At 44.1% G+C, this 23,155-nt stretch overlaps 1 protein-coding gene across 1 annotated transcript; it reads left to right on the top strand.

Moving 5' to 3' along the window:
* The first annotated feature begins 1,661 nt into the window (after nucleotides 1–1,661).
* SLC6A20 (solute carrier family 6 member 20) lies at nucleotides 1,662–23,099 on the top strand. The gene is made up of 11 exons (XM_035129486.2): nucleotides 1,662–1,906; nucleotides 10,287–10,427; nucleotides 12,794–12,885; nucleotides 15,381–15,608; nucleotides 15,903–16,013; nucleotides 17,534–17,775; nucleotides 18,333–18,495; nucleotides 19,477–19,681; nucleotides 20,113–20,272; nucleotides 20,514–20,679; nucleotides 22,180–23,099. The coding sequence occupies exons 1-11, from the start codon at nucleotides 1,786–1,788 to the stop codon at nucleotides 22,306–22,308; spliced, it is 1,758 nt and encodes a 585-aa protein (XP_034985377.1). The 5' UTR covers nucleotides 1,662–1,785; the 3' UTR covers nucleotides 22,309–23,099.
* Nucleotides 23,100–23,155: the final 56 nt, after the last annotated feature.

Raw genomic sequence — 23,155 nt, 5'->3', positions numbered from 1 at the left:
GCAGCTGAAAGACAGAAACATGCCTGATTTCTGTTGGAATCCATGGCTGTGGCTATGGGAGAAGCAAGACCCTCTTGGGGTTATTTCTTTATTCTGCTTCAGATATTTGCTTTAGCAGACTATGAGCATTTCCAGACTGTTGCTATTTTCCAGTGGGATTCAACCACATACTGTACTGACAATTTCAGTTTGTACAATTAAAGTTGGAATCCTTGTGCAACAAACAAGTTCCTCTCTCCCTGCTCACTCACCCACCCCAAAATAACTTTTTGCGATAAGGAAATGAGGGGGAAACGCACTGAAAGTGTGGGACAACATTTGCAGGATGCAACATATTCTAACCTCCCTGCAAGCATATTGGAATGAATGCTCAATGAATAGGTAATGTCTTCTAAGCTCCTTGCAAACTTTGTGCTAACTAATCAGGATTAATCCTCAATAAACAGGCTGCCTGGAAGCAGCAAGACTAGAGTAGACTTCCCACTCCCTGCCATTCATGTGCATTTGTGGTGATTTGTGCTTATCATGGCATCAGAATGGTTATATGTGATTCTGCTCTCAGTATAGTTTGCGCCTGCAAAAGAAGACATGAACAAGCCTGTTGCATGTGGTGTTGTGTTGTGTAGTGGTTACTGTTGGACAAGGACAACTTGGGTCTCCAGATGTTGTTGGGATAAAACTCCCATCATCCCTAGCTATCAGGACCAGTGGTTGTATTCCAACAACAGAGGAAGACCCAAGTTTGAGAAACACTGGACTGGGACCTGGTACTAGGACCTAGGTGCTGGGAGACCAGGGTTCGAAGCCAAGAGGGCATGTAAATGTTAATGATAATAGGCCACAAATCTGCCTCAAAACATTCACAGAGCTTACATCATTGTCCCAGAGCATTCACAGTGATAGATGGGACATAAATTACCTTATAAATAAATATCCTTTCTTGAAACTCTTCTGTAAACATTGGTCATGCCCACAACATACATTAAAAACTTAAGCATTCCGCCCCAAAGAATAATGGTAACTGTAGTTTAACCTTCACAGAGATCTACATAGCATCTCCTCAAGTATCTCAGAGAACCAAGCTGATTCAGAAATGGCTTGTCCTCCTCCTAACCTAAGTTGAATGAAGTGATGTGTGAAAAATATTTCTGTGATTTACCCCATCTAGCCTACTGTGTTTTCCATTTTATAATCCTTTTTCTGAGCAAAAGCCCCGCATGGTTGTTTTCAATATGTGAGGAGAACCTTTCACCTCCCACCCCCCACCCCAGGCATCTGTGAGGTAATTTGCAAATTAAATGGAATGTTTTGAAGGTGGCGAGCGCCGTAACCCAAACCCATACTGTGTGGTATGTTTCCCCCCCACAAATAATTAAACACAAGATGTTGACAGGTGCAAATAGTTCCCAAAGCCCCTTGGGCCTGTCACAGTGTAATCCTTTGCAACCCTAAATGTTTTTTGACATTAAGACCAGCATGGGGCGAAACCAAACAACCGCATTTCAGATCTTTCCCAGAAATGCTGAGTTGAAAACCAAACAATTATTTGCTGGTTTTTACAGCTTGCTTTCCGCCTCCCTATTTACCTAACTGGCATTCCCACTTCACAAAGTGCCTGTTAATAAGATTAGCAATTAAAAAGCTTGGCTGGCAATTGGCAAGCATGTTCTCTTTGGAGTTGGTTCGAGGCGCTTGCGTGCGTCTCCAGCAGGGCTTGAGGAGCACCTGAAGGAGGGAAGGCAAAGGCACGCTCCGCCGTACGCAGCCCAGCACCACAGAGCAGAAATGGAGAAAGCCCGGCCGTTATGGGACAACCCCTGGCAGTTTGTCTTTGCCTGCATTTCCTATGCAGTGGGACTGGGGAATGTGTGGCGCTTTCCCTATTTATGCCAGATGCACGGAGGAGGTAAGCATGTTCCTTGAGTTCCTGGAGTTTCCTCTGAGCATAGGATCGGCATTCAAGCACCTTGATTTCCGAAGCCGGATTGTCTTTTTCAGAATAGTGTTGGACGCTGGGTAGGATCCCTCAGGTTGAGAAAGAAATGAGATGTTATATTTTAAGGTGGGTAAAGAGCAATAGCCCAAGGTCTCAGCATCCTCTGATGTTCACCAGCTCTCCTTTCCACATGCTCTTTCCTTCCTCAGTTGAGTTCCAGAGTAGGACTTAAAACTGTACGTCTGCAGCCAAGGTTTTGTTCCTTTAAACTTTAACCTGGTGCCTGAGGTATATTATTGTTGTGCTGTCAGTTCTGACAGAGTCTCTCGTGGTAACTGAGGTGAGTTGAACAGCTGCATCCTCCTAAAGTCATGGGTGGTTTTTACGTGCCAGTGGAGAGCCACTTCTCTTTCTTACAGATGCATGTCATTTCATGGGTTCCTAGTGTGGCACATGCGCCCAGAGAGGCCTTCCTTGGCATCTACAGAATCCTGTACCTATCAACTACTCGCCACAGAAATTAGGATTGACAGAAACCCAGGTGGCGCTGTGGGTTAAACCACTGAGCCTAGGGCTTGCTGGTCAGAAGGTCGGTGGTTCAAATCCCTGTGACGGGGTGAGCTCCCGTTGCTTGGTCCCAGCTCCTGCCAACCTAGCAGTTCGAAAGCACGTCAAGGTGCAAGTAGATAAATAGGAACCGCTACAGCGGGAAGGTAAACGGCGTTTCCATGTGCTGCTCTGGTTTGCCAGAAGCGGCTTTGTCATGCTGGCCACATGACCTGGAAGCTGTACGCCGGCTCCCTCGGCCAATAATGCGAGATGAGCGCACATTAGGTCACGACTGGACCTAATAGTCAGGGGTACCTTTACCTTTAGTGTGGCACATGCGCCCAGAGAGGCCTTCCTTGGCATCTACAGAGTCCTGTACCTATCAACTACTTGCCACAGAAATTAGGATTGACAGAAACCCATCTGTTGACGTCAGTATAACAGCTGAGTTTCATCAGAGGAGTGGCAATTTGAGGGGTTGGACCTAGGAGCCCCTTCTCCCCTGACAATTAGACTTGGAAGAAAGTTCTCTTGCCATCCCAGCTATCCTCTCCCAGAAGATCTCGCTCTGTGTCTCCCTCTCAAACACACAACTTGGGGAGGGGAAGCAAAAATACAGTTTTTCAAGACTAATTGCAGGTGGTGGTGGTGGTGGGAAGACCTAGAGTGTGGCTGCAATATGTGCAAGGTGCGCTGTGGGTTAAACCACAGAGTCTAGGGCTTGCTGATCAGAAGGTCGGCGGTTCGTATCCCTGCAACGGGGTGAGCTCCCGTTACTCGGTCCCAGCTCCTGCCCACCTAGCAGTTTGAAAGCACATCAAAGTGCAAGTAGATAAATAGGGACCGCTCTGGCGGGAAGGTCAACGGCGTTTCCGTGTGCTGCTCTGGTTCGCCAGAAGCAGCTTTGTCATGCTGGCCACATGACCCAGAAGCTGTCTGCGGACAAACGCCGGCTCCCTCAGCCTATAGAGCAAGATGAGCGCTGCAACCCCAGAGTCGGCCACGACTGGACCTGATGGTCAGGGGCCCCTTTACCTTTACCTTTACCTTTACCTATATGCCTCAAAAAGTTGGCAGTCCCTGACATAGGGAACAAGAAGATACGTTGCAGCAGAATCCCATTATTCATGACGAACAAGGGATGGAAACCAATAGCTCGTTCTATACATGACTAGAGAAAGGCCCTTGAAACTTCTCAAGTGTGGTTCTCATGCCCCTTCTCTGCAGGCCTTTCTGTTCATCCCATTCTGCATCGCTTCCTTCCCCTACAGGCCACCAAATTGTGTCCTGAAGGTTATGAAGGAGAAGGGGCATCGCTGAGCTGTACTGCCTTGGGTTATAACAACAAACAACAACAACAACAACAACAACAACAACAACAATTTATTATTTATACCCCGCCCATCTGGCTGGGTTTCCCCAGCCACTCTGGGCGGCTTCCAACAAAACATTAAAATACAGAAATCCATCAAACATTAAAAGTTTCCCTAAACAGGGCTGCCTTGAGATGCCTTCTAAAGGTCTGGTAATTGTTGTTCTCTTTGACCTCTGGTGGGAGGGCATTCCACAGGGTGGGTGCCACTACCGAGAAGGCCCTCTGCCTGGTTCCCTGTAACTTGGCTTCTCGTAGCGAGGGAACCGCCAGAAGACCCTTGGCGCTGGACCTCTGTGCCCGGGCAGAACGATGGGGGTGGATACGCTCCTTCAGGTTGTGTACAGATGTTCCCAAATGCAGGACTTTTACATAGGATAGAATAGCAGTCAGTCATGCTAACATGGGGGAAACTGGCGCTGAGGGCCAAACCATGTATGGTGATGGTATGAGAGAGCTATGATCAGAGCTTACTTTTTTTTTTTTTTTACCTCAAAGTGGGGGGACGGGGACAACCCATTTTCAGTTCAAGGGCAGCATTTCCTTCTGGGAAGACTTCTGGTGGGCCTTCAGAGGCAAAAATGAGCCAAACGATGAATGCAAATTTTGCCTTTGTACAGTAAGGTAGTTCTACACACACTAAGATGCCCCTCTCTGTCCAATGGTATATTCCAGCCAGGCAAAAACACTCAATGAGGATGCAAAGCAGGACCAAATGAAAGGGGACATGGCCCGGGGAGAGTCCTGGCCTGGAGGACACACACACCCCGGTGATATTCCACATCACTGCTTTAAGACATCCATTGAGGTCTCCATTTTTAACCTTTTCACTTGACATTGCTGCTCTGAACTGCCCAATAAGAGCAACAAGCACCTGTATTTTGCCTGTGTTGGTTTCTTCTTTTGGAGTGTGTTGAGTGTGTCTGTATCCTGAGTTTTGATTCTTTCGTCATTGTTGAATTTCGGTGAATATGCCTGTATGCTGGGAACCTTTTAAAAAAAATATCTTTTGATTGAATGCAGACCCTCCAATTGCCCCTGTTTTCCAGGGACAGCCCTGGATTTACAGAAGCCACCCCGGTTTCTGATTTGTTCCCAGAATGCACCACTTTTCCTTAGCATGTCCCTTGTTTGAGCAGAGAAATATTGGAGGGTATGGAGTTATGTGACACACACACACACACACACACACACACACACACACACACACACACACCGAGCCAAGGAGAAATGTAACTATACAACATTTAGAAGACATCTGAAGGCAGCCCTCTATAGGGAAGTTTTTAAAAAATGTTTTATTATGTTTTTATATGTGTTGGAAGCCACCCAGAGTGGCTGGGGCAACCCAGTCAGATGGGCAGGGTATAAATCAGGCATCCCCAAACTTCGGCCCTCCAGATGTTTTGGACTACAATTCCCATCATCCTTGACCACTGGTCCTCTTAGCTAGGGATGATGGGAGTTGTAGGCCAAAACATCTGGAGGGCCGAAGTTTGGGGATGCCTGGTATAAATAGTAAAATTATTATTACGGAATAGGGCATCCCTATTTTCATCGCGGAAATGTTGGGAGGCTATGTGATGATAAGCAAAGCAATGCATCTTCCATCTGCATTCAGGGACAACATTCCCACTGGTATAGATTGCCCTTTAAAAGTGTTGGTGGACTGTGGCATCTTGTGTCAGCTTTGAGTGATTGCTTCATCCACCCTTGTGATCTGGATTGCATCAAGTTATAACATCCCACCAGGATACTTTTGTTTTCCACTGGTGCTGGGGATAAGCCATATCTTCGCTGGGCCAACACAGCCGTCCTGTCCAGCCCAGTACTCCAAGCACACCAGATCACAGCCCTGACCTGCTGAAGCACAGCTTCAAAGGCATCCAACTTGTACTCTGCAAGGAAGAAAAAATACCAAACATGTTGTTGGAGATGTAATACATCCTGCTGTGTGCAAGTCCAAGGGACGAGGGGGGAAATTCAGTTCACTTTGGATTTTAATACAAACCTACATGATTTGCATTTAAACTGTGCATTTTAAAAATTGTATACGTTCGTGAAAATAACATAGCAAATCATTACATTGGGGGGGGGGAATTGCTTGCAAATAATTGTGTATCAGGCAAAATTGCATACAAAAGGCTTTGCTAAACTGCTGGTGAGTTTTCATTAGGACTTTGTGGTTGTTGTTTTTAAACGCAAACCCTTGCAGAAATGTGGAGAACGGAGCTTAGAACTGGAAAAATGATAAACCAGGACAGATTTGCCCACCTGAAGGCAGCCCTGTGACACCATACTGAGGTGTCATAACAGCCATTTGTGCTGTACCTTGCCTTACAAAGTCAGGGTGTGGCAATAGTGGAGCAGATCCAGGTGCTCTTGGGGGAAACTGATTTTCTAGATCCATTTCAATCAGGGTTTAGGCCCAGTTTTGGCCCAGAAACTGCTTTGGTCGCCCTGTATAAAGGCCTCTTTCAGGAGATGTGTCCTGAAGGAAAATTTGTTCCTTAATTCTCTGCAACATCTCAGTGGCTTTTGGTACAATCAAGCATGGTATCCTTCTGGAGCAGGTGTCCAAGTGACAGTGGGTGGCACCACTTTGCGGTGGTTCCTGTCCTACTTGGACTGTCATTCCCAGAAGGTGATGCTTGGGGAATACATGAATCCCTCAATGTGGAGTTCTTCAGGGCTCAATTTTAACCCCTATGCTATTTAACATCTACATGAAACCACTGAGGGGGGTCATCTGGAGTTTTGGGGTATGTTGTTAGCAATATGCTGATGACACTCAGCTCTGTTTCTCCTTTACATCTGCAGGTGAGGCAGTGGAAGTGCTGGACCATTGTCTAGCCTCAGTAATGGGTGAGAGCCAACAAACTGAAGCTCAATCCAGATAAGATAAGACCCTGTTAGTGGGTGGTTCCCTAGACCAGATGGGGGGGTGACCTGCTCTTGATGGGGTTACATTCCCTCTGAAGGAGCAGGTACACAGTGTGGGGTTACTTCTGGATTCTTTGCTGTTGCTTGAGGCTCATGAGGCCTCAATGGACCAGAGTGCTTTCCATCAACTTCAGTTGGTGGTCCAGGTGCTCCTCTATCTGTACAGGGATAGCCTAACTTCCGTCATCTATGCTCTGGTAACCTCAAGGTTAGATTACTGCAACAGGTGATGTGTGGGGCTGCCTCTGAAGACGGTTCGGAAACTTCAGCTGGTGCAGAATTAAGTGGCCAGGTTGCTCATCAGGGCAAGATGGTTTGAACATATCACACCGATTCTGGCCCAACTGCACTGGCTACCAATTAGTCCTGGGGCCCAATGCCAAGTGCTAGTTTGTACCCATAAAGCCTTAAATGGCTCTGGGCTAAAAGGACCCACAGATGGGGTTGTGTCTCACTGATAGAGCATCTGTCTTGCATGCAGAACATCCCAGGTTTAATACCTAGGATCACCAGGTAGAATAATAGAATTGTAGTTGGAAGGGACCCCAAGGGTCATTGGTCCAACCTCCTGCAATGCAGGAATCTCAGCTAAAGCATCCACCTCAGATTAAAAACCTCAAAGGCAGGGGAGTCTACCACCTTCTGAGGGAGACCATTCCACTGTCAAACAGCTCTTACTGTCATAAAGTTCTTCCTGGTGTTTAGTTGGGATCTCCTTTCTTGTAATTTGAAGCTGTTGGTCCTAGCAGGAGAAAACAAGCTTGTTCCATCTCCTATTTGACAGCCCTCCAGATATCTGACGATGGCTATCATAACTCCCAGGTAGGGCTGGAAGAAACCTCTGCCTGAAACCCTGGAGCCATTGCCAATCGGGGTTGACCAGTGTTTCCCAAACTTGGGTCTTCAGCTGCTTTTGGACTACAACTCCCATCACCCCTATCTAGCCAGGCCAGTGATCAGGGATGATGGGAATTGTAGTCCAAAAGCAGCTGGAGACCCAAGTTTGGGAAACACTGGTGTAGACTGAACTAAATGGTCTGAATGGGTGTAAAACAGCTTCTGGTCTTTCCTGCCTGAAAGCTTTCCTGACTGGGGCAAACGGCAGCTTCAGCTTCAATTTGCATTGGGAAAGCAGTATGGTGCGAAGGTTAGCCTCCTCTCCTAGCTCAGTGATCCAAGTCCAGATGGCTATAGGGTCCATGATTTGTTTTTAACAAGAGAGGCTGAGCGTGTAACCCGTCACAGATCTCCAAAGTTTTGAAGCTGATAACCCTCTCCAAACTGTTAGTTCGTTCTTTTAGGGTCCTGCTGTTACAAAAGGGCTCTGCTAAAACGCCGAGACTCTTAGATGCTTGAGAATTCCCCATGCAAGGAGGAAGTTACCTAAGTTTCAAACAAAGGGGCTGTTAATAAAAAGGCACAAGTAGTGCAAATATTAATTCCCTGAAATAAAACGGATTATGGCTGAGCATTCACCTCACTTTCTCCGTCCGCTACTATGCAGATTGCATTCATTTCTAGTGCTCAACAGTCCCCCCCCCCTCTTAAGGAATGTTAATGCTGGAGATTAAACACCAAATAATAGATATTTACAGAAATACTTTTGCCTGCTCTGAAAAGAAAACCGGGGAAACATTTTTATACCACCTCCCACCCAGCAAAAACAACCACAACCCTGTTTTAAATTTGGTCAGACATGGCGACTCGAAGTCAAACACAGAAGTTTGGATTAGAGGTTTTCTGAGAGGTTATGTGGGTGCCACTGTGGTCTAAACCACTGAGCCTGGGGCTTGCCAATCGGAAGGTCGGCAGTTTGAATCCCCGCAACAGGGTGAGCTCCCGTTGCTTGGTCCCAGCTCCTGCCAACCTAGCAGTTCGAAAGCACATCAAAGTGCAAGTAGATAAATAGGTACTGCTCCGGCAGGAAGGTAAACAGCATTTCCGTGTGTTGCTCTGGTTCGCCAGAAGCGGCTTAGTCATGCTTGGCCACATGACCCAGAAGCTGTCTGCAGACAAACACCGACTCCCTTGGCCTATAGACCAAGATGAACGCGCAACCCCAGAGTCGTCCGCAACTGGACCTTACGGTCGGGTACCTTTTAACCTTTTTACGCTGCAAGTTAGATGTGCTGTCGGAGTGCTGTTCAAAATGGCATCTCTGGGGTGAGTTCTCCCCATAACATGTAGGAAAGCATACACCTGGTGAGTTTGCCCATCACTTCAGGCAAACCCACCTAATTTATACTTTCCAGAACAATACAATAAGCGAAACACTGCTGGTATTTGCAATGCAGTCCTCCAGCCCAGTAATGTGTACAAAACTGGATATGCTAGGGTGAAGCATGCATATACATGAAACTATGACTGAAAATAATATACAAAAAATGCATTATATTTGGGGGAAATTGCTTTGCCAAAAAAAGTAGTATAGTATATTGGGCAAAATTGCACGTGAACATGAGCCTATCAGGATAAATTTGCACTGACGTGCCATTGAATTCACATCACAAACTGATGTGGGGAATCTGGTTAAATGAATTTAGGACTGGAAACTGAAAATGACAGGCCATCCCTACAAGTCAGATCCATTGTTTTAAAGGAGAAACTTCCTTTGGAAGTTTTAGTTGACTTCTAAGTGCCACCGTACTCTTGATCTTTTTTTCTCTTCCCTTGGTTACATTTTAATGCTTTTTAAAGCAATTTGTTATCCTTTAACAGTCACTAGTCTGAACTGTGTGAAAGATTTTCCTTAATCACATCTGGAGTACAAGTTTGTTTACAGGAAATGATTCTGGCACTGGCGACCAAAACAGGCTGTGGGAGATATCATCATCGCCTAAACTTTCTGAGGCGCTGTTCAAAATAATAATACTTTTAATAAACAAGCCTTTTCCATAGACTTATAATCTAACAGACACAGTACAAAAGAAAAATGTGACAAGAAAAGAAAAAGCAATTCAGGCACCAATTCTTACATAAACTTATTCGACTTAGGCTACAGTCCTATATCCATTTTCCTGGGAATCAGCCCCATGAAACTCATTAGAGTTTCCTTCTTAGGGAACATGTATCAGATTGCACCCTAATGTTATAACTGCATGGGATCTGAAATATAGTAGGAATTGGAATTTTGTTCATTTGGAGTGTGTGTTACCCTCACACGTTATGTTGCTAGTGCAGCAAAGGTTTGGATGAAATCGCTTCTTTGTATTTCCTCCCATTTATTTTCAGTATTCCTGTGTTCCTCTCTAGATAGTGTGGTAAGACCCTTTGCCTGGGTTTTAAACCAGAGAAAGCAGTTTATTCTGGAGATGGTGAAATCATAAGGGAGCTTCTTCTCTTACACTGAAAGTGTAAAAAAAACCCTATTGGTGCAATATATTAGACCTGACCGGTTGTATCGCGAGCACCCCTAATTAAAAGATTTGTGAGCGCATTCCGAAACCCATTTGTTTAATAAATATAACCCTTTTGTTCCTCTTACAGGTGGATTTCTAATCCCCTACCTGATCATGTTAATTGTGGAAGGCATGCCACTATTGTACCTGGAGTTGGCAGTGGGACAGCACATGAGACAAGGGAGCATTGGGGCATGGAAAGCGATAAGTCCTTACCTTTGTGGGGTTGGTGCGTTGTTTTAAAATCTATGCAACTATTTTTCCTATTTCCCTGTCAAATTATTACTGCTTGTTTGATGCGCTACAAAGAGGACCTCTTAATGACATGCACACAACTTGTCAGAAATTTTTAAGAATATTGAGAGACCAGAATTTTTTAAGAATTCTGATCCCCCCCCCAATCTTCTAAATGCACCACCTGTTGGTGCCATATACCCCCTCAGGTGAACAAAAACTAAATATGCATATGATTCTTTCAAAACCATTTATATTTGACATCTCAAGCAGTGTTTTAAGCTTCTAAGTCTCTAAAACTGAAAGGCAGAAAAAGTATGTTTGATTCATTTACAGTACAGTGTGTCACAGTCACACCCTGTGTTTGAAGCACATGGATTCTCTCAAAGAATCTTGGGAACTGTAGTTTGCCCAGATACCTATCATTCTCAGTACACTTATCAAACTACAGTTCCCATGATTCTTTGGGTGAAGTCATGTGCTTTGAATGTAATTCATATGTTTGCTGTGCATGTGACCACTACTGTTTTTCTGCACGCAAGACCCTTTTACATGTTTCATCATCAAGTAAAAACACCAAATGCAAAACTGAACCAAGAATGATAAGTGGCCCTTCTGTGTGCGAGGCCTGGAGTATTTGCTCTATTCCAGTGTTTCTCAACCTTTTTTGGGCCACGGCACACTTGTTCCGTCAAAAAAATCACGCGGCACACCACCATTAAAAGACGGGGCAAATCCTGGGGGTTGGGAATGGGTGGGGGACTGAGGAATAGGGAGGATGAGGTTGGTGTACTTGCTGAGAGAGCCCTCGAGCACCGTCTCCGTCGTCCTGCCTGCCGCCAGCCCCCCGCTCCCTCCTGGGCTGGCCGCGGCTGAGCTGGGGCTGCTGCTGCTGCCGCCACCGCCGCCGCTGCTCCGGCCTCCCCGCTGGTGTAGCCGCCGCCGCCGCTGCTCCTTGGCGGCCCGAGAGCCCTCCCCGGCTGGCGGAGGAGGACGGCGAGGAGCCCGCTGACGTGGGGCGGCTGCTGCTGCGGCTGCTGCTGTTACTGCCGCCGCTGGACGGGGCTGCTGCTGCTCCAGAGTCCCCGCCGCCGCCTTCTCCATTGAGCGCGCGGGGAGAGCGCGAGGAGGCGGCCTCTGCCATGAAGCGCTGCCTCGCTCAGGGAGCGAGCCCGAGGAGATGACGGAGGAACACCCTTCGCGCCCTCACGCCCTCCAGACTGACCCGGCCGGCTTCCTTTCTGGCGGGTCAGCGCTGCCTATTGGCGGCCGCAAATCGCCCTTGTCGTTGCCTCACGTTGCGGCACAGCAGCTACCGTCTCGCGGCACAGTAGTGTGCCGCGGAACAGTGGTTGAGAAACGCTGCTCTATTCCCCTGTCACCCAAAAGAGTGAGCGTCTTGCCCCTTTCACCTTCCCTATCCTAATCTTTTCTGGAGGGGAGAAGGAATAGAGCTTCCCACTTCTGGAAATCTCAAGGTGTGAATCTTCTATTTCCTGCCCTCCGTGTCTTGGAGAACAATTTAAAGTGGGGTGTGTAGGTGCAAAATCGGAGTCCTGTTTATACTGGAAATAAAATACCTGCACCAAATGAAGGAAATGGTGAATCTGGCCTACGAAGCTCTCCCTATAATTTTGAAGGAAAACGTCACCAATCCACTTTAAATTCTTTAAGTGCAATGCTTCAGCAGTCACCCATTTCTTAGGAAATGTGCGTGGAGTGTTTATTCCTTTATTGTAAATGGAGCCTGACACTGTCTACTGAAAAGTAAGTCCCACTGTATTCAATGGAGCTTACTCCCAGGTAACTGGGTCAAGACTGTGCGGCCTCACACTGCAATCCTAAGGATTTTTACTCAGGACTAAATCCCACTGAGTTGGCGGTTTGAATCCCCGCAACGGGGTGAGCTCCCGTTGCTCGGTCCCTGCTCCTGCCAACCTAGCAGTTCGAAAGCACGTCAAAAGTACAGTAGATAAATAGGTGCAGCTACAGCGGGAAGGTAAACGCCATTTCCGTGTGCTGCTCTGGTTCGCCAGAAACGGCTTTGTCATGCTGGCCACATGACCTGGAAGCTGTACGCCGGCTCCCTCGGCCAATAGAGAGAGATGAGCACCGCAACCCCAGAGTCAGTCATGACTGGACCTAATGGTCAGGGGTCCCTTTACCTTTATGTTCCTGAGCATTCTTCCAGATATAATAGGATGTCCCTATTTTCATCGGATAAATGTTGGAGAGTAAAATTTAAAGCTAGACATGGTTATGTGAGGACATAGTATGATATGTGTGGATGTTCCTTGAGCTACTTAATTAGTTGGTTCTGATGGGGAAAGCTATAGCTCTCTATTTTCCTTTTATTTTTAGGAATTGCCAGTGTTGTCGTTTCATTTTTCCTCTCTATGTACTACAACGTTATAAACGCCTGGGCATTCTGGTACCTCTTCCATTCATTTCAGGTCGGTAAGAAAATGCTTCCAGCAGTTGAGTGCCGCACACAATGGTTTCCCTTCCCTCCAGGATTGCAAAAATTCAGCCAATCTGTCTGGCAGCTGTCGTTGCAGAAGCCTTCTCTGGTGAAATGTTAGCTGAAAACAAAACCTGTTTTATGATCAGCAGGGCAGAATATTGATGCTGCATCTTGTAAAAGCTGTTCTAATTGGGGGCAATCATGGAATTAAAGTGTTCTCAGATTATTTATCCCGGAATCACACATTGGATTTTGCTCGTATGACAAAGGAGCACATTTTATGATGTTCCTGAGGCAGTCTAGTTGCGCAGTGTCACTGAACTTGGGAATTTCATTGTACAATAATGTACAACAGCAGTGTCCAAGCCAGCAGTCGATTTGCTTTTGACATTGGTGCTTCAATCACCCCACCCTGCAGCAGAGGCATCTATTGACACCTAGAAGACATATGAGTTGATGTAATACTTTTACAATTTGCTCTGTGTACCAGAATTGCTTAGCAGTAATACAGTGGTACCTTGGTTCCCAAACTTAATCTGTTTTAGAAGACTGTTCCAAAACCAAAGCAATCTAAAACCAAGGCGTGCTTTCCCATAGAAAGTAATGCAAAATGGATTGATCCGTTCCAGACTTTTAAAAACAACCCCTAAAACAGCAAATTAACATGAATTTTATTATCTAACGAGGCCACTGATCCATAAAATGAAAGCAATAATCAATGTACTGTACTATAAAATGAATAAGACAGTATTGTAGGTGATAAAAACATATTTTTTAAAAAACTTTCTTACGTGCATTTCTGCAGTCAAACAATCAGTCAATTAGTAGCTGAACTGGGTTCCACACAGTCACAAAAACAAACTCATAAGCCACAGTCACAAAAGCAAAGCCACAGTCACAAGTCAGTCCCATAAAACGAAGAACTAGTTGCAGTCGAAAAAGCGAAAAAGCCACACACACAAAAATGCAAAAAATAGCAAAAACAAAACCTCCAAATATCACCTCTGTCTTGCGTGGGTGCTCGGGACTCCACAGCCAGGGCCGTCTCAAGCCAGTCGGGCGCCGTGGTGCCGTGGCGCGGAGATCGCTCCGGCGCCCCCACCCTGGTGGGTGGGCGCAGCGCGCAGCATGGCTTCCGCACGGCTTTGCCGCGCAGCGCCCTCCTACCGACCCACCGCCCTGCGCCACCGAGACTACCCCTAGAGCCGGGCCTGTCCACAGCCGACACTCAACAGGAAGCCTCTGATTAGCAGTGGGGGACTCAATTTACAAATGGAACACACTTGACAGGAAGCAGAACATGTTATAATAATTTAATAATAATTTATTATTTATACCCCACCCATCTGGCTGAGTTTCCCCAGCCACTCTGGACGGCTTCCAACAGGACATTAAAATACAATAATCTATTAAACATTAAAAGCTTCCATAAACAGGGCTGCCTTCAGACGTCTTCTAAAAGTCTGGTAGTTGTTTTTCTCTTTGACATCTGGTGAGAAGGCATTCCACAGGGTGGGTGCCACTACTGAAAAGGCCCTTTGCCAGGTGCCCTGTAACTTGGCTTCTCGCAGGGAGGGAACCACCAGAAGACCCTCGGTGCTGGACCTCAGTGTCTGGGCAGAACGGTGGGGGTGGAGACGCTCCTTCAGGTATACTGGACCGAGGCCGTTTAGGGCTTTAAAGGTCAGCACCAACACTTTGAATTGTGCTTGGAAACATTCTGCTTCCAAGGCAAAGTTCACAAACCGGAACACCTACTTCTGGGTGTGCAGCTTTCTATTTCCAAGTTGTTCATAAAATAAGCTGTTCTAAAACCAAGGTACCACTGTATGGGAAATAGGAATACATTGCCAGTCAGCTTGACCCCAGAGTTAAAGTAAAGGAGGTGGTTATTTTTTGAAGATGTGGTTTCGTATGAAAATAAGAATCGGAAAGAGCTGAAGATTTCAAAGAGCTGATTAGGCCGCTGTCTACTTGAACCAGCTGCACGTTACTTTGCTTTCCGTTTAATTAAGAAGGCTATTTTACCTGAAAAACTGACCTTTTCCTAAACCATCAGAAGTTGATCTAGTATTGAATGCCATCTTACCCATGCTATAGTTCCAATGCTATTAGAACATATTATAAAACACGTTGCTCATCCTGTCTTTCATAATTAGATTTGAAAACTGCCCTGCAGGAAGATTGCTCGATGAGAAAGAGATTTATGGTTTAATAAATCTCACAATAACCTCACATTGATGTGGAGCATTGCACACAGTTCTATGTCACCTTAACCCACAGACAGGGAAACTGTTGCCCTTCAGAAATTGTTGGACTACAGTTCCCATAATCCCTGATTGCTGGCCATGCAGGATGGGAACTTTAGTCCAGCACCACCTTGAGGGCAATGGCTTCCCCATTGGTGACCTGACCTTGTCACGATCTGACTCATGGTACTTGGGAAATTCAATGTACCGAATAATGTCTGCTTCACATCCAAAGGATCCTTTGCCGTGGGCAAACTGTCCACTCAATCTTAACCACACGGATTACGTGGAAGAGTGTGAGAAGGCAACACCCACGCAGTATTTTTGGTACCGAAAGACCCTCAACATTTCTCCGTCCATCGAAGAAAATGGGAACATCCAGTGGGAGCAAGCAGCCTGTCTGGTCCTGGCTTGGCTGGTGGTCTATCTGTGTATTCTAAGAGGAACAGAACACACAGGCAAGGTAGGAGGATTATTGCGTCTATTCTTGAAGAAATAAGCTTTACTGAGTAAAAAGTGACAGAAGGGAAGCATCTCTAAAAAACTTTTCTTTGGGTTTAATTCTCAGATGAAAAAAACATGGCTTTTCAACTGGCGAGATGTGACTCTGTATGAGTATACGGGGCAACTATTTGTGTACCGTACATGGATACGCAGATTGTGCGCTTGTCGAATGCAACGTGAACACCCCTAAAGTCTAAAGCTCAAGTGTGTCACACAGCTCTACTAAATGAAGCCTTTCGTTGTTCATTTGCAGGTTGTTTACGTGACGGCTACTCTGCCGTATGTAGTCCTCATCATATACTTAATCAGAGGCTTAACTCTCCATGGAGCTGCGAATGGGCTGACCTACATGTTTACACCCAAGGTACCTATGCCCGAAATGGCTATAGACAAATGCTTATACAAACTGAGGCAGGTTCTTCCCAAATGTGTATTTTCATCATGGAAGCTTAGGCCAACAAAGAGCCCAAATTCAACAGTGTACATGTGAATATGATCTGGGTCTCCAGCTGTTTTTGGACTACAACGCTGTCATCCTAAACTAGCAGGACCAGTGGTCAGGGATGATGGGAATTGTAGTCCCAAAACAGCTGGAGACCCAAGTTTGGGGAAACCCTGATCTGTACGGAACACAAGCTACATAGTAATACAGGCAACTCCATTTTTATCTATATTGTATTGTATTGTGTTATTATAATAATTAAATTCTGTTACTCCAGATACATGAGACATTTGAAATCCACTGGAGATTATAATTTTGTGTTACACTTTGAAATATAATCCTCTTGGAAGATAAATGTGCACAGGGAATATTATGCAGCCGGTAGCACGACACATAACCTCTCATTGGTGTAAGTCAGGCAGCTCTGCTGGCATGAAAATTAGAATCAGAGTAACATTACAAAAGATTATACAGCATGGAGATCCAATGTGGTGTCCTCCAGATGTCCTGGGACTAAAACTCCTCTACCTCTCTGAGAGCTAAAGTCCTACATCTCCTGGAAAATATAACATTGCCTCTATGACAACTGAGTTGTATTAAATATTATTGGTTGGTAATGGCAGAAGCGAAAGGGTCCTCAGGAAAGTTTACAGATCTGGAATGGTTACTGCCCACCATGCTCAGATATCTGGGACCCGCCTAATTATACTGGTCCTATGGCTGCAATGTGACACTTACTTTGAAGTAAGTCCCATTGATCCCAACATACCAACATGCCTTATGTTTTAAAAAAACAAACTGGATCTTTCATTTTTCCTGCTCATAAACCATCTCTGCTTTTCTGCTTAAAACCAAATTAAAATGACATTGTTTGTTTCATCACTGTGTTTTTATAATTTGCTTATGAAATAGAAATAATAGGAAAAGGTGTGAAAATAAAGAGGGAGAAAGATTAACACCAATTAATGCTGCTGGGACAAATTTGAGCAACCATTCCCATTCAGATTGTTCCATTGTAAGCTTGTATTTCATTAGATTCCTTCCCCATTTTCTTCTGTATCTTGGCTGTAATGGTTCTCTTTTTACTTCAGACGGAGTTAAACACATTTTAGCAATTGGTTTTCCTTGGCTCATTTGCAGCAAACATTTTCAATTGGACTTTTGAGATGTGGTGCTCCATACTTTGTAAAGGGTTGTTCGGCTATGTGCCTTGGCTGGAAACACTGAGAAAATTGAAGGCGTGTCTGATTTACCAGAGGTGTTGCCAGATCATAACACATACATAAAAGTAACAGGATATAACTGGATAGGATGGAAAGCTTTCTTTCTCCGTTCCACAACCATTAAAATGGGTATCATAATGTTTCATCTTGCAGGCATGTTAGTAAGAATAAAAGTCTAAAAATGCTACACGGTTCACCTTCTTGGTTTATGACTTGCAGCTAGAGCAACTAGCAAATCCAAAAACCTGGATTAATGCAGCTACTCAGATATTTTTCTCCCTTGGACTTGGTTTTGGCAGCTTGATAGCATTTGCCAGCTACAATGATCCAAAAAACAACTGTGAACGACATGCCATCATCGTTTCATTGATAAACAGCACCACCTCGATATTTGCCAGCATTGTGACTTTCTCCATTTATGGCTTTAAGGCAACTTTCAACTATGAAAACTGCATGAGCAAGTAAGTGCGGCATCTAATTCAATTACCTTTTCTTTGTAACTGAAAATGCATTGTAGTCAACACAATTTTTGTTTTTATTTTTACTCCAGGATTTTCTTTTTAACTGTTACTAGTCATGACTGGCATTCATCTGAAATCTTTTTATGTGAATAGGCTCATCGCATGTGATTTTTGAGTTTTGTCTGCCTGGGGGTGATGGGAGAGCCCTTGGATGGTTCAGGATCCCATGCAGAAGATCTTTCAGTTACACTGTTTAGTAAATGTTACAGTAATGGTGCTAACAGAAACAATTGCCTGCTTACACTACTCAGTTGAAAATTGCTTTACAATTTATTGCTCTTAGTTCAAATCTGGCCCCTTGTCTTTAAAATGAATTTAAGAAGTATCTGGTTTCAACTTCTTCAAATTTTGTGTTTCTTAAAATGCACTCTCATTATTTTTAAAAAAGATCCCCCCCCCATCTGCCAGAAATTACAATTTGAAAATATTTATGTGTTGCTGCTGTTCAAAATATTGTTGCTTTATTTAACATAATTGTATTTCAATCTATTGTGCAGGGTGATATTGATGCTGACAAATTTTTTCGACCTGGAAGAAGGATCATTAACAATGGAAAACCTTGAAGATATGAAGCATTTCCTAGCATCCACTCACCCCAGTGAATATGCAGAACTGTTGCCGCAGATTAAGAACTGCAGTTTGGAAGCAGAATTAGACACAGTGAGCTGCAACTTTTTAAAAAATAGTTTGACTCTGCAAACATTTTGAGAACTGAGGGACACAATGAAAGAACCTTGTGATCAGTGCTTCAATGGTGTAGTGGTTAGTGTGGAACCAGGTCTGGACAGGAGTCTGGAGTTCAAATCCTCACTTAGGCAAAATGTTCATTGGGTGACCTGTCACTTTCAGGGTAGCCTGCTTCACAAAGTGGAACATACATGCCACCTTGAGGCATTTGGAGGAAAGGGAAGATGCAAATGTAGCAAATAAAAATGAATACCTAGGAAATCTAGGTATGCCTTCTTTCATTCTGTGGAAGAAAGGCAGGACATATTACACACACACACACACAGCTGCCATTGCGACTGCTGACTGCAGAAGTGCCAAGCCATTTTTGTTTAGCAACAACCTACACAGCTATTTTGCTTACATGTCATAATGTTCAATGGCCTGTTGAATGACAATGCAACACTTAGTGGCAACTCAGTTCTATAGAAATCAATGGTTAACAAGGTATGTGTTGTATGCCGAAGTAGTTAAGTTTGACTGATTGAAGTTGGGGCCACCAAATTTGCACTGGAATGTGTCATTATCAGAGTTGTACATATGGAAGGAAGCCGATGCTCCGCATTTAGAGCTTTAGAGCGAATGACAAGCTTGGAAGTGAATTGGAAGCTATTGTAACTGAAACAAGTGTGGTGATATGACACAAAATCTCCCCGACTGGGATGGATAGCTGGATCTCTCTCAATGCGATAACAATCTGTCTACTCCTGTACCTACTATCCGCATAGCCAGAGCTTCAGAAATCTTGATTTGCGATGAACTTGTGTACAAGCCATTGATGGGAATGGCGGAAAGCAGTGGTTGACACAGCAAGGAATTGCATGCATGACGCCCCCTTTTTGTGTGAACCATTTGTTTTCTGCATAGCAATGCATTCTCCGCAAGTCTGGTCATTTTCTGTTTTCTCTCCAACAGGCTGTTCAGGGTACCGGACTGGCATTCATAGTGTATTCTGAAGCAATAAAGAACATGGAAGTCTCACAGCTGTACTCAGTGCTGTATTTCTTTATGTTGCTGATGTTGGGAATAGGCAGCATGCTGGGGAACACGGCAGCCATTCTTACTCCTTTGACTGACAGCAAGTTCATTACCTCCCATGTGCCTAGAGAGATGATATCAGGTGATTACCACTTAAGTGCACCCAATGGACTTCAAGGGAGAGTCAACCAAGGTGTAGGAAAGGTAAATCTGCAGTTGCAAAAGAACAATGTTCCTTTGCAGCTATGGCTTTTCCTTTGGCACCTTCCCGTTGTGCTTTCAGAAGGGATTGGGAGTGCCCAAGTACAGTGTATCAGATTCCCTTCCAAAGCAGCGAAAGATGCTGAAATTCATACTGTACACAGCTTGAATCTGAAGACTAGCATGTGCCTGACACGGTAGTAGAAATGGCCACTTGGTCCCAATGATGGAATGTAAAATTAGGCCTATGAACAAGCAACTTTCCACCACTGTGCTGCAGTAAAGCCAACCTAAAATTAGTTGACCTCAAAAGGCACAAATCCATGCCTTATTTAATTTACAGCTTAAACTCAAACTACCTTTTTCTTACAGGAGGTGTATGCATTATCAACTTTTTAGTTGGCCTAGCATTCACCTTGGAAGCTGGCAACTACTGGTTTGACATCTTCAACGATTACGCAGCTACACTCTCCTTGCTACTTATAGTACTGGTGGAAACCATGGCTGTCTGTTACGTATATGGACTCAGAAGGTAAGAACTTGGGAACATCCTATCACATTTTATTGTCATAACTTATCCAGTAGATTCAGCAGCTATTACCTCAAACTTGTGCAACACTTTCTGCACACCAGAACCATATTCCTTCTACGCTATTTCAACAATCTTAACCACAGAACTTATTTTCCTTGGCAGTTACAATTTCGATCCAAAACAATGTATTGTTAAAAAAACGAACTAACCAATTAAGTGTGTTCTTTTCTTTCTTTGATAGATTTTCTAAAGACCTTTCTGTGATGAGCGGACATAAACCAAGCTGGTACTGGAAGATTATGTGGGCTTTCGTTAGTCCTGTGTTGATTGTAAGCCTCTTTATATTTTACATCACAGACTACATCAGAACAGGGACATTGCAATACCAAGCCTGGGATGCAACAGAGGTATTTTACTCATTGCAATTTTTTCCTTACCCACTGGTAGCTGGAAGTACGGGTAGGAGGAAGGCATTCATAATTAGTAACTTTAAAAATACCAACTGCTGCATTTAACTATGTTTAGGGTATAAAATTCATGGCAAATGTTAAATAATCAGAATTCCAAAAAAGGTTTCTTACGGTATTAACAAGGTTAGAAAACTACCCTTTATAATAGGTCTCAATAGGCTTTAGTCGTGTTAAGTTTTAATCACTCTATTAGACCTACAGTATGAGTATGAGATACATGCTGAATACTTGTCAAGTTAAATAATCACAATCTTCTACATAAAGCACTGCTCTAGCTATCTTTAGACCATACTGAAGCTGTTTTCATGTCCTCTTGCAGAAAAGATGTATTAGCAGCCAGGGTTCTGGAATGGCTTACACCACAGCCACTTTGAGGAGCATTAATAAAAACAGCTCCAGTAAGCTTCAAAGCAGCTTAGGGTGTAGAATAAAATACAATTTGAAGGCTCCCCCTGCTGAAACAATTCACAGCATACATATGTTCAGGTTCAATGATTACAATTCAAACTCCACCTGAGGTTTTACAAAACGAGGAAAGCTATAATTTGACAGAGCTGGTTTGCATCTCATTGGCTTAATCATGAACATGAGATCCTCTGCACGACTTTCCTTCCTCCCATGTGATTCAAACAAGCCATGCTATGGTTTGTCAGGTTATCCAAACCTGGATCAGGGTTCGTTTCTTTCAATGAAAAATCAGTACTGGTTAGGAAGAAAAAACAAGCCATACTTGTTGTCTGTGCTGTCTCTGGGAGGGGGAAGGAGAGAAGATGCAATAAGACCTGCACAGCATGGGCAAGAAGACATGTTCAGGACCGAACCATAGTTTAAGACAAACTTAGTTTTCATGAGATATGAACCAAATCAAAGTTTGAAGTTAAAATGTAATTTGTTACATCCCTACAGAAATGTAATTTTAGGTTTTCAAATTTTAAAAAATCAGAACACAGCTGTAGATACGAAACTTATGTTACAGAAGTATTAGCTGTTGGCATGTTGCATATTTAGAGAACAGTGGTCAGATGAAACTTTACATGCCCTCTGCTCACTTAAAGGCCTTGCTGTACATAGCCCAGGCATCCCCAAACTCGGCCCTCCAGATGTTTTGGGACTACAATCCCCATCATCCCTGACCACTGGCCCTGTTTGCTAGGGTTGATGGGAGTTGTAGTCCCAAAACATCTGTAGGGCCGAGTTTGGGGATGCCTGGCTCAAACCTATGTGTCAAAGCAGTCACTTAAATATGCTAGTTATGAGAAACTAGCATTTGGGGAATGTGTTGCAATTTTAAGTATTTCTGCTAGGAAGCATCAAAGATGAGATACTCACTGTGAAAGCTCTGAAAAAAAGTGCCTCCCACCAATCCTAAATTTGCACAGTAGCACACATCGGCATTAATGGACTTTTGTATTACATCTGGTCATCTCTCTCTTGCAGGGTCAGCTGGTTACAAAAGATTACCCAAGTGGTGCCCTAGCAGTTATTGGGCTGCTTGTTGCCGCCTCCACTTTGTGCATACCACTGGGAGCATTAGTAACTTTTATAATTAAAAGAACAAATCCTTAGTTCTGGACTTGTGAGAACTTCATCAACAGCTGCAACTTTTGCAAACCAACCTTGACAACTAGAACAGCAATAACCTGCAACGATTAACAAGCACACAGAATTTTACTACTGTCTTACCAACGAATGGTCAAGAGAACTGTCCTATAGCAGATGGAAGATTTAAAATTGTCTCTTGAGGGGTACGAACGCAACATGATGGCTCACAAACACCTTGGACTGTGCACAGTATATATTGGTCAACTCCCTCTGCCTTCTTCTGAACAATCTTCACTTTAATAGAAGTGTATTCCTACTGCATCTGAAGTACAGGAAGAAAGGCTTGCACTGCAAAAAAGCTGCAACGTGCACAAATAAGTTTTCCATGTATAATGCAGTTTGACCATGTTATTTGTATTATTCATGGGATCTATATTTTAGTAGGTGCTTGGAGGCTTCTTTAGAAGCGATATAAGCTCAGTAATCAGCTAGCAATGTTTATATGCAATGTAAAGAGCAGTTTCCAAGATGAATCACTCAAATGAATTTCCCCACTTTTCTAGAGGTGCCTTAAAGGAGAGGGGGTTTGGGCTGTTAAAAGTAAGAGCTACGCTGGACCTGTTGCACGAGCTGGGGAACTCAAGACTCGACATTTTAGTTATATCAAGGTAATGTGTGCATTAATGTTCTTGGTAGCACATAGTGCCACATTATTCAATATTTTTAACATTACCACATGATAAACATGAGTGCAGACAAGCCACAAAAGATTTAAAAAGTCAGGTGTTCTTTTTACTGAATTTCTTTTCCTGAACCATGATCAAGTGTTGACAAAGTTTTAATCTCTAAAAGAGTAAAAGCTGAACATTTT

This window comes from Zootoca vivipara, chromosome 12, assembly GCF_963506605.1.
Source record: "Zootoca vivipara chromosome 12, rZooViv1.1, whole genome shotgun sequence".
NCBI classification, from domain to species: domain Eukaryota; kingdom Metazoa; phylum Chordata; class Lepidosauria; order Squamata; family Lacertidae; genus Zootoca; species Zootoca vivipara.
The sequence above is the reverse complement of the archived record's forward strand: the minus strand, read 5'-3'. Positions and strand labels throughout refer to the sequence as shown.